We start from the raw sequence: 15,921 nt of genomic DNA on the forward strand, positions 1-15,921 counted from the left end.
ATTTAAATATGTTGAAACCAAGTCTGTGTTGGAAAGAGAGAAAGATGGTGTCTCTCCTTTCTGATGACAGATGTATGGTGGGGTTTGCAAGTCCTCTCTCGTATCACAGAGCAAGTGAAAGCCTCCCCACCATTACATTAAAATGATTGATCAATTCACTCCAACTCCCTGTTGTTTTTTCTGCCGAACTCCCACCTTATGAGTGTATGACTCCTTTCCTTCTCTCCCTGCATGACTTCTTCAGTCAGGGAACACATGGCATTTCACATGTTCCTTCAGGTACGAGGACTGAGTCAGGCTGGGGGTGAGGCTCTGGTGGCATGAACTGATCCATTAAACCACGTTCACAAGCTCAGCTACTGCACCTACAATTTCACATGATAACTCAAGCTTTTTCAAAAGATTTAGGAAATTCCACCATGGCCACACAAGGTAGACCATGTGAAAAATGGAAACTCTGCTCATAATGTGGATGGGGAACACAGTACTGGCTACTGATTCACTTCTTGGAAGTGTTCATACGATTTCACGCATATATTTTTTGCCATTCATAAGGCTTTCCACTGCAGGCTTGCTTCTGTTTTTTAATTATTGTGTTTTGTCATCTTCTATTATCTTTTCCATTGCTTTTTTCTCCCCTTAAATTTTTATTAACCAAGGGACCTGATCTGAGATGCTTGCCTTTAGGCACTGCTGTGTGTTGCTGATGATGCAACAGCCTCTTTAAGGGATCACAGCAGCATCTCCGTATCAAATACAAATCCTAATTAACCCCCCCCCATTTGACTGCTGCAAACTGACAGATATGCCAGTTCTCTGGAAGTGAATTCTCTGCTAACAGCAAAAGGAAGCCTTGTCACACCTCTATTAGAGAGGACATGTTGTAAGTGACTGATTCAGAAACAACAGAGCTGGGTGATCATAGCCCTCATAGATAAAATACTTTGGCCATCTTTTAACAAATCCATTTGGATTCCACAGTGACACCATCAACTCATATTTTGAACTCACTGCAGAAACTTCTCTTTTTTCTCTTTTTAAGCTCCTATCATGTAAGTCTGACATCTGTTATAAATCAAAGCAGTTTACACACAAAAAACACTGGGGAATGTATGACAAAGTATAGGGAGTTTGTGACTTACCTTTGAACTTCAGTACTGCCCAGCATATCACAGGTTGTTATTTTCAAACAACAAAATCACTGGAAATTGTGCAATCTAACAGGGGGCAATGCCATTTTGTGACAACAGACCCACATGAAGGGGAAAACTTAAGATCTCAAAAGCTGATAGGACAAAAATTCCCACACAACTGAAAGCTGAAATGCAGACTGAGAGGTAGGTCCAAGTCCATGTGCTAAATACAGACCTGTGAGACATGATCATTTAAGATTACAAGTCTATACAGGATGTGGGTTTCTATCTACCTGGCTTGCACTTTCATTTGTGGTCACTTAAGCCTGCCTCTAAGTAAAATGCCAGTGTTCCTTGCATAGTTAATACACAAGAAGCATCTTTCAAGGCCCTCAAAAAGAGATCCTTCCTGACCAAGTTCACAATGCATCCAAGATTTCATTTCAGGGGTCTTCAGAGTAAACTACCTTTTTTTCTTCAATTATATAGGAAGAAAAGCATTTAATTTAAAGGAAAAACTCAGTGTTTACTAATTCCTTAGCAGAAGTGGTAAAATATACATTCAGATTTAACTACACAGGAAAGCAGATCACCCCTGGTTTGTAAAATTCTCATAGTAAAATGTTTAGCTAGGTTTCTAAAGAAACTAGGCATCACTGAAGAACCAGACATTCTTCTTACACAATATAGGGACACATTATTTTGTCCTGCAGTTCAAACCAGACTGAGGGATCAAGATGTCTGTCTTCTTTTTTTTTTGGCATATATAAATACAATGTGAATATCTTCCATTGAGATATTAATGTCTTTAACTGGCTGTTTGTGGTTTGCTACCTGAGAAATAGGACACAAAAGTACTATTCTCAGCACCACAAATACAGGTTCATAAGCTACTTGTAAAATTCCTTTCTTCAGAAGGACATGATACAACTAGCCACATGATTGATTTTTCAATACAATCTTTTGAGACATCTGCTCTTGCCTTTCACATTGACATTTGTCTTCCAAATTTGTCCTGGCACCCAATGCTGTTGATAGCTCAGCAGGACATTCCCCATAGGCAAGCAAAGATTACTAAAACCAAATTCAGCACATCCTCCCCAAACTATTTTAATATTCTTCAGAAAATCCTGAAGCCTGATTTTGAACTTTTCTCTCTTCCGTGCTCTTTCAAACATGAGTTTTTCAAAAATTTTGATGAATACATAGGCTGATAATAACAGGAACAATATAATAACAAGGACATGACCAAAGCTTATTGCAAAGATTTTCCCAGGTAGTTCTAAATGGTAGTTCTTGTGACACTTGGCAAACTTCTGAATTTCCCAAACGAAACAGGTAAATAAAAGGCGTGAACAAAATACTGTCAGGTTACAATTTTGTCAGATGTGCTTAGGCTTTTCTAATTAAATAATACAAAGAACATTCCATGCAAGGTACTGAGCTAAAACAATTCTTTAAGAGAGACATTGAAGCAAACCTGCTCCTCCACATATGAATGACCTCTTGAGGTCCCTTCTATTTTTTTTAATTTCATATTTAGTTTATGTATGTCTTTACAAATATTTTTTGTGTTTAGGCATAGCATGTTTATAGAGTGCAAAGCATCTTTTTAAATATGCTATACAGTAAATTTACATTTCTGTAAAGACATCTTAAACTATTTTACAACTAATAACTATTGGGACCCTATGTATATATTGGAGCATAGTGGGACTGATTACCTGGCTTTATAGAGCCAAGAGACTATTGACGTCTTTGATTACAGGAGGAAGGCTTTGGACATGGAAGTTTCCATAATTCTTCTACGTATTTTTAAACATTTGCTTCACGGAAGAGACACCATGTAAGGGGTTATTTTTACATCTTGCCAAAGGCCTGAAACTATTGATTTTACACTTTCTTTTTCCTCTTCCTCTCCCATCCCCCCTCCTTTTTTTTTTCACTTAGTTACTTGGAGAGGTCTATCTGTTTTTTCCACTAAGTTACTCACATTGCAGGATTATTTTTTTTCTGTGCATACTGGCATGCATAATTACAACAAGGTTTATTTATCCACTACACAACAAAGGTAAGAAATTAAGAAGAATCCTTCTCAAGCATTTGAATTCTATTTTTAGCATTTCAATTCTGCTATAAAAACTAGACATTGATTCCTATGACAATAAAGACTGGAAAAAAATCAGTCCAAATTTAATCTGTTAAAAATTGACCTATCTATAAAGATTTTCTACAAGCAAGGGGAAGGTGAAGAAAATCCTTTTTGTACCCTGATGAGTAAAAGAGAAATGCCTTCAAAGAACACTGAAAGCATATAACGGATAATTATTTTTCTTATCAATTTTCATATTCTTATCCAAAGTCACTATTTCAGTTACCACTGACAGAATTTGCTTCATTGAAATAAAAGCTGCAGCCAAGAAAATCTATAGCCCAACTCTTTAACAGTGAGGATCTTGTTGAAAGAATAGGTTTTGTTCTTGGTGAAAGATGAGGTCCCAGTTACACAAAATTACAATATATCCTACTTTCACTTTCTGGAAAGAATATATTAATACTCATTAACTTGAAGTTGAAATCAGGCATCAGAAAACATTACATAAATTACATCTAAGTGCATAAATAAAGGATTTGCAAACAAAACAAATCTATAAGCTTCAAAACAAATTTTAAGCTTCATACAGTTGAGCAGATAGATATACACTTTCCTACAAAGATGCTCTGTGGGGACATAAGAGGCATTTGTATTTTCTGACCAGACAGCTCATGTACTCTGAAGTCAGCATTGTGCTGGTTTGCACCAAGATTTGGCCCATGTATCTAAAATCATCCATGAAGATTTTGATCACCACTGTGTCACAGTTTGCATACGCATGGGATACTGACTAAATCCTGAAGCCCTTACAAGGAGAAAATTTCTACCAATGTTAGAGTTTTATGTGATAAGGATTTAAAAATCAGATTGATGACAATATACTATTCTACTAACCATAAGTGTGGGCATATATAACATACATTCAAATACAGCACTTATGCAAATCTTAGAGACAAATCGCACATATCCAGCACGATGTTACAAGGTATGTGTAAAATAGGACTGAATAAAATAGTATATAATAATTCATCAATCTTTCAAGTCTCTCAAACCGTAGAAGTTGTATTAAAACCATTTCTACTACTGAAAACTTGTAGGACAGACTGAAAAGATGTTCAGGCTCCCTAACTTTTCTCTTTGCATTTCATAACATGTATCATGAAATTAGAAGAGCAGAAAGGCGATGACTTGTTCAGTTCCTTAATCAAAGTTCCTTTAATGCAGTGGTGTGTTGGGGCATACACTATTTATCAGTGTTGCTAATGAACTGCAAAGTAGGAAAGCTTTATCAGTGTGCTGCCTGGGCTAATCTAGGGTGATGCTGTAAGAGACAGGGTTCTCTTAGCTCTGAGAAATACCAAACTGCCATCACAGAAGTTACAGCTTAAACCTTAGAGATAACACACTTCCAAGATTTCACTCTCCTCTCTCTCTTAATTCATCCCAACCTACTAAATATTACAGCTGCAATCATCCTGGGTGAGGAGAGGTGACTTACAATCAGTGACTGAAACTTCAGCGATCACTGATGTGATACAAGAAATTCTTTAAACTCTGGTGCTTGGGAGGCAGGGTTGCTTTGAGTTGTCTCCTCCACTGTGGTTAGTGTGTTCTAACTAATCCCTGCATTATTGTAAGACATGCTCTTACAATACCTGACTATTCAGATGTCTTGGTGGACACCCTGTGTCTTCTCATTCTGATTGCAGAATTAAGTCCTAATACAAAATGGCATCCTTGACTCAGCATACAACAGGCTGCACACGTACCAGCACACAAAGATGACATAGTCCCTGTGGTTCAGGTGATTTATCCAATCATTAGCAAAAGCTGCTGCCCTTCTGAGGTAAAATGTATTTCTCTAGTATGGCACATGTTCAATATATACAGTTACAATACAACCAAAACAAAAGTGTCCTAAACACATAGGCTGAGATGTTTAACTACAACTTATTCATATTAATCCTTGCTTGGAGTGGGATGCTGTTGTTCTATGGAAAGTCATACTCTATTAATAATGACATTGTCTCAATATACAATCTATAATATATCTAAGTACACTGAATAGGTATGATTTCTTGTATAAACCTTCAATTAAATATACTTGTCTAACAATGTCACCTTGTATGCTTGTCAGAGATTGGGAAAAAAATATATATATATATCCAGTCTCCCAGTGCACAGGATTCAGTTATTAACTTTTAACCTCTGCTGTCACGCTTTACTTCAAATACCAGTTATTACACTGTATTTAGAAGACTACTTTCTCATTCCAACGGAGAACAGAGTTCTGGAAAAATTCTTGACGTGCACCCAAAATGCAAGAGAAGTAACTCCAATGTGTCTCACACGACAACACCCAGATTAGGGTAACAAGACAGGTTATTTGCAAACTGTAAATGAAAAGTTAAGGAAGAAACCTCACAGATCCACAGAGCCAAAACCAAAGCTGTCAAAGAGTTGTTTCCAGCTCATCTGTTACCTTTTCACAATGCTACATGGTTGATGCTAAATCACAATCCTAAAACATAGCGTTATTTGGGAAATAAATTCCTACAGTTAGGACATATTCAACTGATTACAGCATCTCTAAGTTCTTATAGTCCCTCTTTATCCTTGTATGCTATATGAGCATTGCAAGAGAAAACAAAACAGCAGTCAATACAGTAGCTGCAATATGGCTTCCTATAAGAAGGATACTTAATTGGCTTTGATATTTTTCTTTGTCCGGTATGTGTTTCTCTGCATGTATGTGTGTGCATGTGTGAGCACACACACATTTTCTTCTCTTTTTTATGGTGCACTTCACTGACATATTTAATAGTCATTCATTTCCATAGCATTTGTTTACCATAACTTACAAAGTCAAATTGGAGGATTATATCGTATTTACAAACAAGTTGGCACTTACAGAATAAATTATTGATTCCTCTTTTTTTTTTTGTCATTTTATTTTTCTTCTTTTCTCCTCTTCTTTTTCACCCAAGAGCATCCAGAATTCAGGCAGAATAGTAAAACCTGCTGCCCGCTGCCATCATGCTACATTAACATAAGTAAATAGGATTCCAGCTGGTACTCTTTCCCAATGGTTTGCTGGTTGCTGAGAGGCAGTGCCTTCCACCTCAGTTCATGTCCAATGCTCAGAAACCGTTAGTCAAGTGAAAGTAAAGGCTGCATGTTTTCTTCCTCATTCTTATCCATGCGTTTCAGCACTCCAGGATCCACAACTGACTGAGATCTGCAGAGGGATAACAAGTTTATTTGACATTTCTAGATCAAGACAAATGAGGGTAAAATTCAAGCTTTGTTTTGTCTATTTTAATTTCTGCCAGGGCTTAAAAATAATGGTACAGCATTACCCAATCATCTGATCATTGCAGATGGTTAGAAAATACCCTCATGGAGTGATTACATGGCTTCAAAAGCTTGGTTTGTGGATATAGGAGCAAATGGTAGAATAAAATGGATCCTGTTTTCTTCAGCACACGACAGAGGACAAAGTAAGCTGTCTTTTTTACTGACTTAGGCACTGACCCTCTAACAGAAGGTTACATGGAACCAGGCTGGTAAAGAAGATACAATTCAGCCACCCAGCTGGCTAATGGCACACTGCAATTAGTGGCACATGTTAGCTGGAAGCACAAGTTGCTTCTTTTCTGAATAGAACTTCAATGCAACAGTGAGACATCCTGAGCCAGCCCTAGGGAATTCTGCCATGGCCAGTAGAATTTATGGAGCAGTGGACCTATCTGTCAAACTCACTTACCACCTCAACTAAATAGAACAAGAAAGGCTGGTAAGGGCAAATTCAATGATGATTGTAAAAATTTCCCAGGTTCTCTGATTCAGCACAATGTGTGATGGAAAAAGAGGAAACCCCAGCCTCCAGCAAAAATTAAAATACTTCAGTAAAAACAAAGTCTGTAGTGTTAATATGAGGTCTTACATCACCCGTGTCTCAGCTTGTAAAAAGCACACTTCTTGGGTACAGTAAAAACAACACCTTTTAGACATTTCCTTCAGTGAGATGAATCTCATGCTAGAATCTCATGCCTATTTCTCGTCTATAAAGAAGATTGGGATGGCTAGAGCACATGTATGTCTCTACAACATAGGCATCTATTTTTGACCCGTGGAAGCACACTGTGACTGCACTATTGCTACAGACTTGTCCATTTGGAAGGCTACAGCACTGAGAAAACTGACGTCTCCTGAGATATGCATACAGAGTCAGTTGCTCACTCTTCTAAACTAATATCATCTACGAAAAACCAATGAATGATGCTGACAGCAAGAGACAATTTGGTCTTCCACAAAAAAATCTGAACACAACTTCAAAATCACAAAAACCTATTTGAATTACAGCCTAGGTGAAAACTTTTTCTGATAATACTACATTCTCTTACTAATACTAAATGAAGAAAATTAGCTTTTAAAATCTGATGGTCTGTCTTGTGATAAACATAGTTAAAATTTATTTTTTAATTGAAGTTGTACCACAACCCTTATCTAGAACACTCTTCAGATCACTGAATTTAAAATTTCTTTTTTTAAAAATCTTCACATGGTACCATGACAATGCAAAGCTGATTGAAAATTTGCTGGTGGGAAGCTGTACTCCTGGAAAATCCAGTTCATTAAGGTCAAAAATGCTATGGAAGCATACTAATTTCAAAAATTCTGAACTGACTGTAAGTACTAATAGGCGGCTGAGTCTCTTCCTCAGCTGCCAATGTCTGAGCAGCAAAGGTTTCCAGTTCTCATCCGGGGAACTGAAGGGGAGCCAGAAAGGCTGGAAAACTGGCCTCAAATTCTCAGTGAGGCAGATCTGTCCATAAATTCCCAGGGCCTCCAAACTCCCCGATGGCAAGGCGAATGTGAAAATGGAACTGAACAAATCCTCATCTATGACTTGCAAGCTCAGGAGCCCTAGTGCCTTGAAGAAGAAGGAGAAATAATTTTGATTCTGTTTTCAATCAGCATTTACTGCTCTGCTTCATTCCATTCAGCAGCAATTTATGAATGAAGGTATGTAAAAGGAAAAACATTTGTGTAAGTCTACAGCACCTTTTGTCTGCATCTCCCAAATAATTTCACAGACATTACTGAATAAATTCTCCCAAAACACAGTAGGACAGGATTGTACTACAGTCCCATAGCAGAGGTGAGGGACCAAAGTCACACACAGATACTCTGCAAAGTTGATCAACACAGATATCTGCCCTACAGGGTTAGATGAGAAAAGGATGGCAGGTCTCCAGTTGGTTTCTTCAGCCATGAGCCACTGGTGGACACAGCCACAGGCTAAACATGACTGCTGAGACAGCTACCTACTTCATACCCACCCAGTGTCTTGCTATTTCCCACTTTCGATGCACAGCAGGGGTTTTTGCAACACAAAATCCTTAAACTTCACTGTTTCTTTCCTTTTTTATTCCTATGGCAATCTCCTGTTGTCTCTTCCCTATTTCCCCAAAAATACCTCCCTTTAAAATTGCACTGTCCTCCCCAATCTGTGCAACATTTTCCAGCCAAAATCATCTTCCTGTCTGAGGAGTCTGAAAATATTTTGTCTTGTTTTATCTGCTTCCAGAGACTCTCTCGCTTTTACATCAAATGCCATCTCCTGAAACTGAATTCTCAGGATATCGTATTCATATCTTATTTTAATGAGCTTATATATCAGTTTGTGCCCTGTTTGTTCTCTTCTGACTCATTGTTAGGCCTACCCTCTGCGAGCTGCACTGTGACTTTTGCTGCTCTGCTCAACCTTTTTTATCACATTGCTGTAATTTTTCCCCTTTCTCTTCTACTGACCTGGCAAGGTTGGACCAGGTTTACCCCTCCCAAGTGAATCACCTCACTGCTTCCATAGTTACTGGAGAGGTAACTAATCTCTACCTATACTTTCCTTTATTTTGAATGGTAAAATACAGCAGCAATTACACTGTACCTTCTCAAATAGAATATAATAATGCCAGGATGTTTACCAGACTTGAGTATAACAAAGGTACTGATTTTTGTCCTGGTTCTCCTTATTACATTTTCTCAAGTTGTGTGCAGTCACTGTGACTAACATGTTTACAGCATGTTCACATGCTGTAAATGCCCTGGCACCTAAAAGTTGGTGGATACCAGGCACTGGGCTATGATGAAAGTAAGAGTTATCATCACCACCCAGCTGGATAATTGGCCCTCCGAGCCAAGGCTCACTCCAGCTAGCACTGCCTCTCTTACATGTACTGCACGCTGGGGTGGGATATCAGCTTATTCCAAACACACTACTTCATACACTACTTATATGGCACTGCAGAAATAATTAGTTGCACTGAGCTCACATGTATAATAATCAATTCTATGGCTCATAATCAACAGTGATTTTCTTTAAAAAGGAAAAAAGCAGTCCTCGTGTAACAGTAAACTGAGGGAACTATCTGCAGCTTCATAAAAGAAAAGAAAGGCAAATGTTAACTTTATGGCAATCCTAGAAGACCACAGTACCTTTAACTCACCTTTTCATCGATTTGGGAGAGAGGTCCTTTTCTACATCTTTTGCTGGAGTATTGTAGGAGTCCGCATTGCATTCACTGTCATCATCGTATTCATGGTCAAGCAGTGTTCTTGCCCATGTCCCCATGTCATAGGGGGGTAACATTCCTCCAAACTCTGAAGGCAGGATCTCGGGGTGTATTAGCTGATGCAGGCTGTTGAGGTTATTACCATGCAGGAATATCTGTATGTACACATGCAGGTAAAAACAAAGCAGTCTCATAAAAATAGTCAAAGCCCAAATTACATCATCATTATTAGAGGATATTGTACAGTTACAATATTCTTGCTGTGTTGGGCTAACAGATATGGCCACCAAGGCACATATCACCCCTGTCATAAGCATGGTTATACTATGTTCATAAACCTACAAAGTGATTAAAGCATAAATGACTTAAAATGTTTGCAGTGCAAGGGGCTTAAGGAGAGTAAGAACTGATGTCTAAGAACTAGATGGATGGAAGATTAGATAGACAGACTGCCTGTCTGTTATTTGCTCTAATTCTGTGAATTAAATTAATAAATTAAGAACATAATAAATAAAATTAATATTCACTATATATATTAAGGAATATATATTCATTTTCAGCATTCAGCCGTAAGTTCTATAAGTAAGATAAATAGTACAGGGTAATGAAAACTCCACTGGAAAGATTTAAAGATTTTCTTCCTTAATATAGTGGTATGAGGAACTACTATCCATACTTGACAATATATGAAATAAGTAATAACAGTAAAATAATCCCTGTGACAACAATGAGGGAATAGTTAATGGACTATTTGATATTTTCCATCAATGTTCTCATAGAATGATTTTCACATATGCTTTACACATACCTGGTAGTGTTCAAGGCCAGATTCGACAGGGCCTTGAGTGACCTGGTCTAGTGTGAGGTGTCCCTGTACATGGCATGGGGCTTGGAAATAGATGATCTTAAGGTCCTTTCCAACCCTAACTATTCTATGATACTATGATTCTGTGATTATGACATGTACATATATAAATACTTGTATTTATGTTTATTGTTTCTCCTCAGATATCTGGAATGTGTGATCAATGAGCACTAGAAAGAGAGCACCTCTGGATTTAGACAGCCTTCTCTGACAGGTACTAGGGACCTGCAAGCTTTCCACTGGGAGAAAATGTCTACTCTTGGGTATGGATGCACAGAATGCTCACAGCAGCTGTTTTTAGAAATGCAAGTAAAATGGGCCAGGATTCACCCTTTGGGATTAGGAGTTCACATCCATATGGTTAAACTCCTTTCATCTTGAGAACAAGTTCACCTCATCCATACTTCTCACTGGTCCATGCCATCCCCAATTTGTTCCTGGGCAATGTCTAAGAAAGTACCATCTGGCACTGGCCAGTGCCCTGACAAAAAATGTCCATAGAATTAAACAGTAGGAATGGCAGTGCCCAACCCTTTTTAAATGACTAGCACAGAAGCAGCCAAGGTAGGATGTTGCCTCTTAGGAGCTGTACACTGCCTCTTGCTCCTCACAGGTCAGCAGAGGTGTGAGCACAGACAGTTGAGCACTATCAGTTCACATTCCGCTTCACCTTGGAGGGACCCCTTGACAGGGGTATAACCCCTATTTATCAAAAGTCAAATTCAAAAGGATGAAAGACAAAAAGACCAAATACATGCTTGTCTTGCACTATTTCAGCCCATCTTCCAGTCAGCTGGGAAGACAGGAAGCTTAATATGACCATGCAAGCCCAATAATGTTCTTCCGTGACAGAAAGAAATATATCCTTGTGTGAAAGAACAAATATTAATGGTGAAAGTAATTTGTTTTATGGTGCCTTTCCAACGGAGTGTTTCAGTTTTTAGCAATTGTTTTTATACATGCCTAGTACTGACATTTATTAGAATATAGCCATCAGTTGCAAATCCACCAGACATATTAAAAAATACAAAATAATTCAGGATAAGCAAAACAGATAAATAATGATCCTGATGAAATTCTGAGGAAAATTCTGCTTGGTTTGGTTTGGGGGCTTTTTTCAACAATGATTTGTTCTACTTCTTATGGTAGTTTTAAAGCTGATTTTAAATCTTATGTGCCAGGCATAACTTTCACATTTTGACATTAAGTTTTGGACTCTAAATCAATATTTAACCACCAGAATACTTCTTATAGGTATTCACTATAGACAAAAACAGTTGTAAATAGTCAGTGTTTCTGAAAACACATGCCACTGATTCAGACGTCTAAATAAAAATTTAGATGTTAACTGATAAGCACCCATGTTCAACTGCCTTGTCACTTATTTTTAATGTTATAATGTGCCTGTGAGCTGTACTTTACTCCCTGGTTATGCATATACAGCACTTGACTTAAAAAGGGCTCAAACATATCTGGCACTATAATATTCTTTGTTGAAGCTGTAGTCAACTGAGTGCAACTGAACCCTGCAAAATGGGTTTCCATTTGCATATTTATAACAGATATTACATAAAAGGCTTTGTGATCTATAGTTCAAAACCTGTGAATAACAGAGGCCTCTCAAGCAGAATCTGTCAGTAAAATTCAGTTACTTGCCAAGGACCATTGTGGCCCTTGTAGACTGTTTGAGGAGTAAAAATGCAGAGTCGCTTAGAGAGCTGATCCCATTGAAAAAAAAAAAAAGGATCATCACATTCTTTGTAGTGGCTTTGCACATGATGCTGATTGTGTTTTCCTGGGTGACAAATTTCCTGTTACAGAAATAATATCATCCTCTGTGCTATCACCACCAAGCTCTAACTTAATTGCATTGATGCAAATGCTGCAAATTCAGCAACATCTCAGAGACTGTGCTTATGTACAGATGCATCTACCCAAATTCCTTTTCATTGGCTTTATTCAAATCAGTATCTGCAAACTACTATATACCAGCTGTGTATTTTAGTTCATGCTAATGTCAAGGAAATCACATGAGGAAATGACTTTGTACTCACTACGTCTTTTCTTAAAAAGAAAGACACAAATAATTGTAATGGAAATTGAATATAATCTTAATAGTAATGGTAATGTTGGCAATATTTTTTATATAACCCCCAGGAGAAAGCACATGCTTACATTAAAATACATTTAAATGCTTGACTGTGTCCTTAAAGGAATGTGCTCTGTAAGTTTCCAAAACAGTTACCCTTTACAGCGCCAATGTATTTAAATGCTTCCCACCAATAGCAAGCTGGTATATTGTGTATATCTACTCTAATAGGGTATGATACACCTGCTTGAACAACTGCCAGGTAATAGACAATTAAACAGAATACCCTTTTTCGTGTCTTCTCCTTTAGAAAGGGACGTATAACTGTGTAGAGGGCATGGATATACCACGGCTGATTGACAAAATGTATTCCTCCAAACCGAGCTGGAAAGCTGTCCTGTATGTCAAAAAACAAATACATAAAATGAGAGTTGGCTTTCAAGAGAAGTTACCCACACATCAAATAATTATTTTTTTCCTGAATGCTTTAGTTTTAATAATAAACCTTAAAAAAAGAAGAAATGTTCTTCAGAATTGTTGAGTTCCAACCTTCCATACCAAGCAGCAACACACCCTGGACAGAGCAGTGAGGAAGCGTGCTAAGGCAGCTATGGTATTCAAATAACAGCATGGCATTTCTAACTTCCAGAAATGATTTAAATATTCATGATTTGGCCATAATCCATCTATGAAATATAATTTTCTCTCTTCCCCTTCTATGGACTACATTAATTTTTAACTGCAACCATCTCAGATCTTCCACTGCCATTGAAGGGCACTAGAAATGTCCCTCTCGTTTCCACCTCATAAAAAAAAAAAAAAGTGTAAATCTAAACTACTACTCAAAATGTCTCTAATATCCTCCATATTTCATACAACCGAGAATGCATTACACATCATGCATAAACTGTTATGCAATATCCATGACAGTAATTCTTGTCACATAGTCAGAGGCTTTCTGGTAGCTTAAATGTAGGGAATCTGTATTGCATGATAATGTAGGAATCTGATAATGTAGGAATCTGTATTGAAACAAGAACGTCTCTCCGTGCTGAAAAATACAAGGGGCATACAACTCACTACAGAAGATTATGATCTGCATTTTCAGTTTCTAACTCAAGAGAATACACCAGAGAGTTAGGTAGGTGAGAATGTGGGGCAAGGCCAGCCTACAAGGCCACATAGGAAAAGGGGGTCGACTTTGCACCTTAAGACTGCCTCTGATAAGAAAGAAAGAAGGGTCATTGTAGTAGGGGATTCCCTTCTGAGAGGAACAGAGGGCCCGATATGCAGAGTTGACCCTCATCATAGGGAAGTGTGTAGTCTGCCTGGAGCCCAGATCAGGGATATCACCAGGGCGCTCCCCAACCTGGTGCACCCGACAGACTACTACCCGCTGCTGGTCTTCCAGACAGGTGAGGGGAAAGCTGCTTCCCGCAGTCTGAGGGGGATGAAGAAAGACTACAGGGCCTTGGGGTGGATGGTGAAAGAGTCTGGGGCTCAAGTGATCTTCTCCTCACTCCTTCCATCTTCCACTGATGTGGGAAGGAATGGGAAGATTCAGTTCATGAACAATTGGCTTCGAGACTGGTGCTACAGGCAGGGCTTTGGATTCTTTGATAACAGCTGGCTTTATAGGGCACCAGTCTGGACAATGACAAGTGAGGAAGGTTTGTCTCACAGAGGCAAAAGGATGCTGGGGCACGAATTAGCAGGGCTCATTTGGAGAGCTTTAAACTAGATTCGAAGGGGGATGGGGTTGTAGCTGGGCTTGCCCCAGTGGGGCAGCACTCCAGAATTGATGAAGACTGGGAGGCCTCCTATAATCCTAGGGTGAAATCGGTGTGCTTAGCTCGCTCTCTGGAATGTCTGTACACCAATGCGCGCAGCATGGGAAATAAGCAGGAGGAGTTGGAAACCTGTGTTAAGTCAGGAGACTATGATCTGGTGGCAATTACAGAGACGTGGTGGGACAGCTCACATGACTGGAACGTAGTCATGGAGGGCTATGTCCTTTTCAGAAAAGACAGGCCAGCCAGGAGGGGTGGTGTGGGGTTGCTCTTTATGTGCGGGAGGAACTACAATGCACCGAGTTCTGTCCAGGGACAGATGACGAGCGAGTTGAGAGTCTGTGGGTGAGAATTAAGGGGCAGGCTGGCAGGGGGGATCCTGTTGTGGGTGTCTGTTACAGACCACCAGATCAGGGTGAGGAAGCTAACGAGGCCTTCTACAGGCAGCTGAGAGCGGCCTCACAGTCACAGGCCATGGTCGTCATGGGGGATTTTAACTTCCCTGATGTTTGCTGGAAGGACCACTCGGCAACCCAGCCGCAGTCCAGGAGGTTCCTCCAGTGTATGGATGATAACTTCCTCCTGCAAATGGTGGATGAGCCGACCAGGAGAGGAGCGCTGCTGGATCTCATCCTCACTAACAAGGAGGATCTGGTCGAAGCAGTAAGGGTTGAGGGCTGCCTTGGTTGCAGCGACCACAAGATGGTGGAGTTCAGGATCTTGTGTGGTAGGACTAGTAGAATACCAAGTAGAATTGCAACCCTGGACTTTAGCAGGGCAAACTTTGGCCTTTTCAAGCAATTGCTGGGGGAAATCCCATGGGCAAGGCTGCTTGAAGGTAAAGGGGCCCAAGATAGTTGGTTGGCATTCAAGGATTGCTTTTTCCGTGCTCAAGATCGGAGCATCCCGACACATAGGAAGTCAAGGAAGAGGGCCAAGAGACCTGCGTGGCTAAATAGGGAATTGCTGGGTATGCTCAAGTGGAAGAGGAGAGTTTACAGGTCATGGAAGGAGGGGCTGGCCACTTGGGAGGAATATAAGGGTGCTGCTAGAGGATGTAGGAAGGCAGCTAGGAGGACTAAGGCATCCTTAGAATTAAACCTGGCGAGAAGGGTCAAGGACAGCAAAAAGAGCTTTTTCAAATACATGGCAGACAAAACTAACACCAGAGGCAATGTAGGCCCACTGATGAATGGGATGGGTGCCCTGGTGACAGAAGATACACAGATGGCAGAGTTACTGAATGCCTTCTTTGTCTCTGTCTACTCTGCTGCAGGCAGTCCTGAAGAGCCCTGTACCCCTGAGACCTTAGATGAAGTCAGGTCAATGGAGCGGTTTGCCTTAGTCGATGAAGAATGGGTTAGAGACCAG

The 15,921-nt window shown here is 39.5% G+C and overlaps 1 protein-coding gene across 1 annotated transcript in view; it reads right to left on the bottom strand.

Moving 5' to 3' along the window:
- Positions 1–1,491: 1,491 nt before the first annotated feature.
- Positions 1,492–15,921, bottom strand: part of CLVS2 (clavesin 2) — a 56,261-nt gene continuing 41,831 nt past the window's right edge. The window contains exons 3-5 of the mRNA XM_061460002.1: positions 13,047–13,157; positions 9,741–9,961; positions 1,492–6,466 (exon numbers count right to left, since the gene is read on the bottom strand). Coding sequence (XP_061315986.1) covers positions 6,379–6,466; positions 9,741–9,961; positions 13,047–13,157 — 420 coding nt within the window. The 3' untranslated portion in view covers positions 1,492–6,378. The remainder of the gene's footprint in view (positions 6,467–9,740; positions 9,962–13,046; positions 13,158–15,921) is intronic.

The sequence above is a fragment of the Pezoporus flaviventris genome, unplaced genomic scaffold (genome assembly GCF_033815535.1).
Source record: "Pezoporus flaviventris isolate CSIRO_AGI_PZ_B2104156 unplaced genomic scaffold, CSIRO_AGI_Pfla_v1 ptg000031l, whole genome shotgun sequence".
Taxonomy (NCBI): Eukaryota; Metazoa; Chordata; class Aves; order Psittaciformes; family Psittacidae; genus Pezoporus; species Pezoporus flaviventris.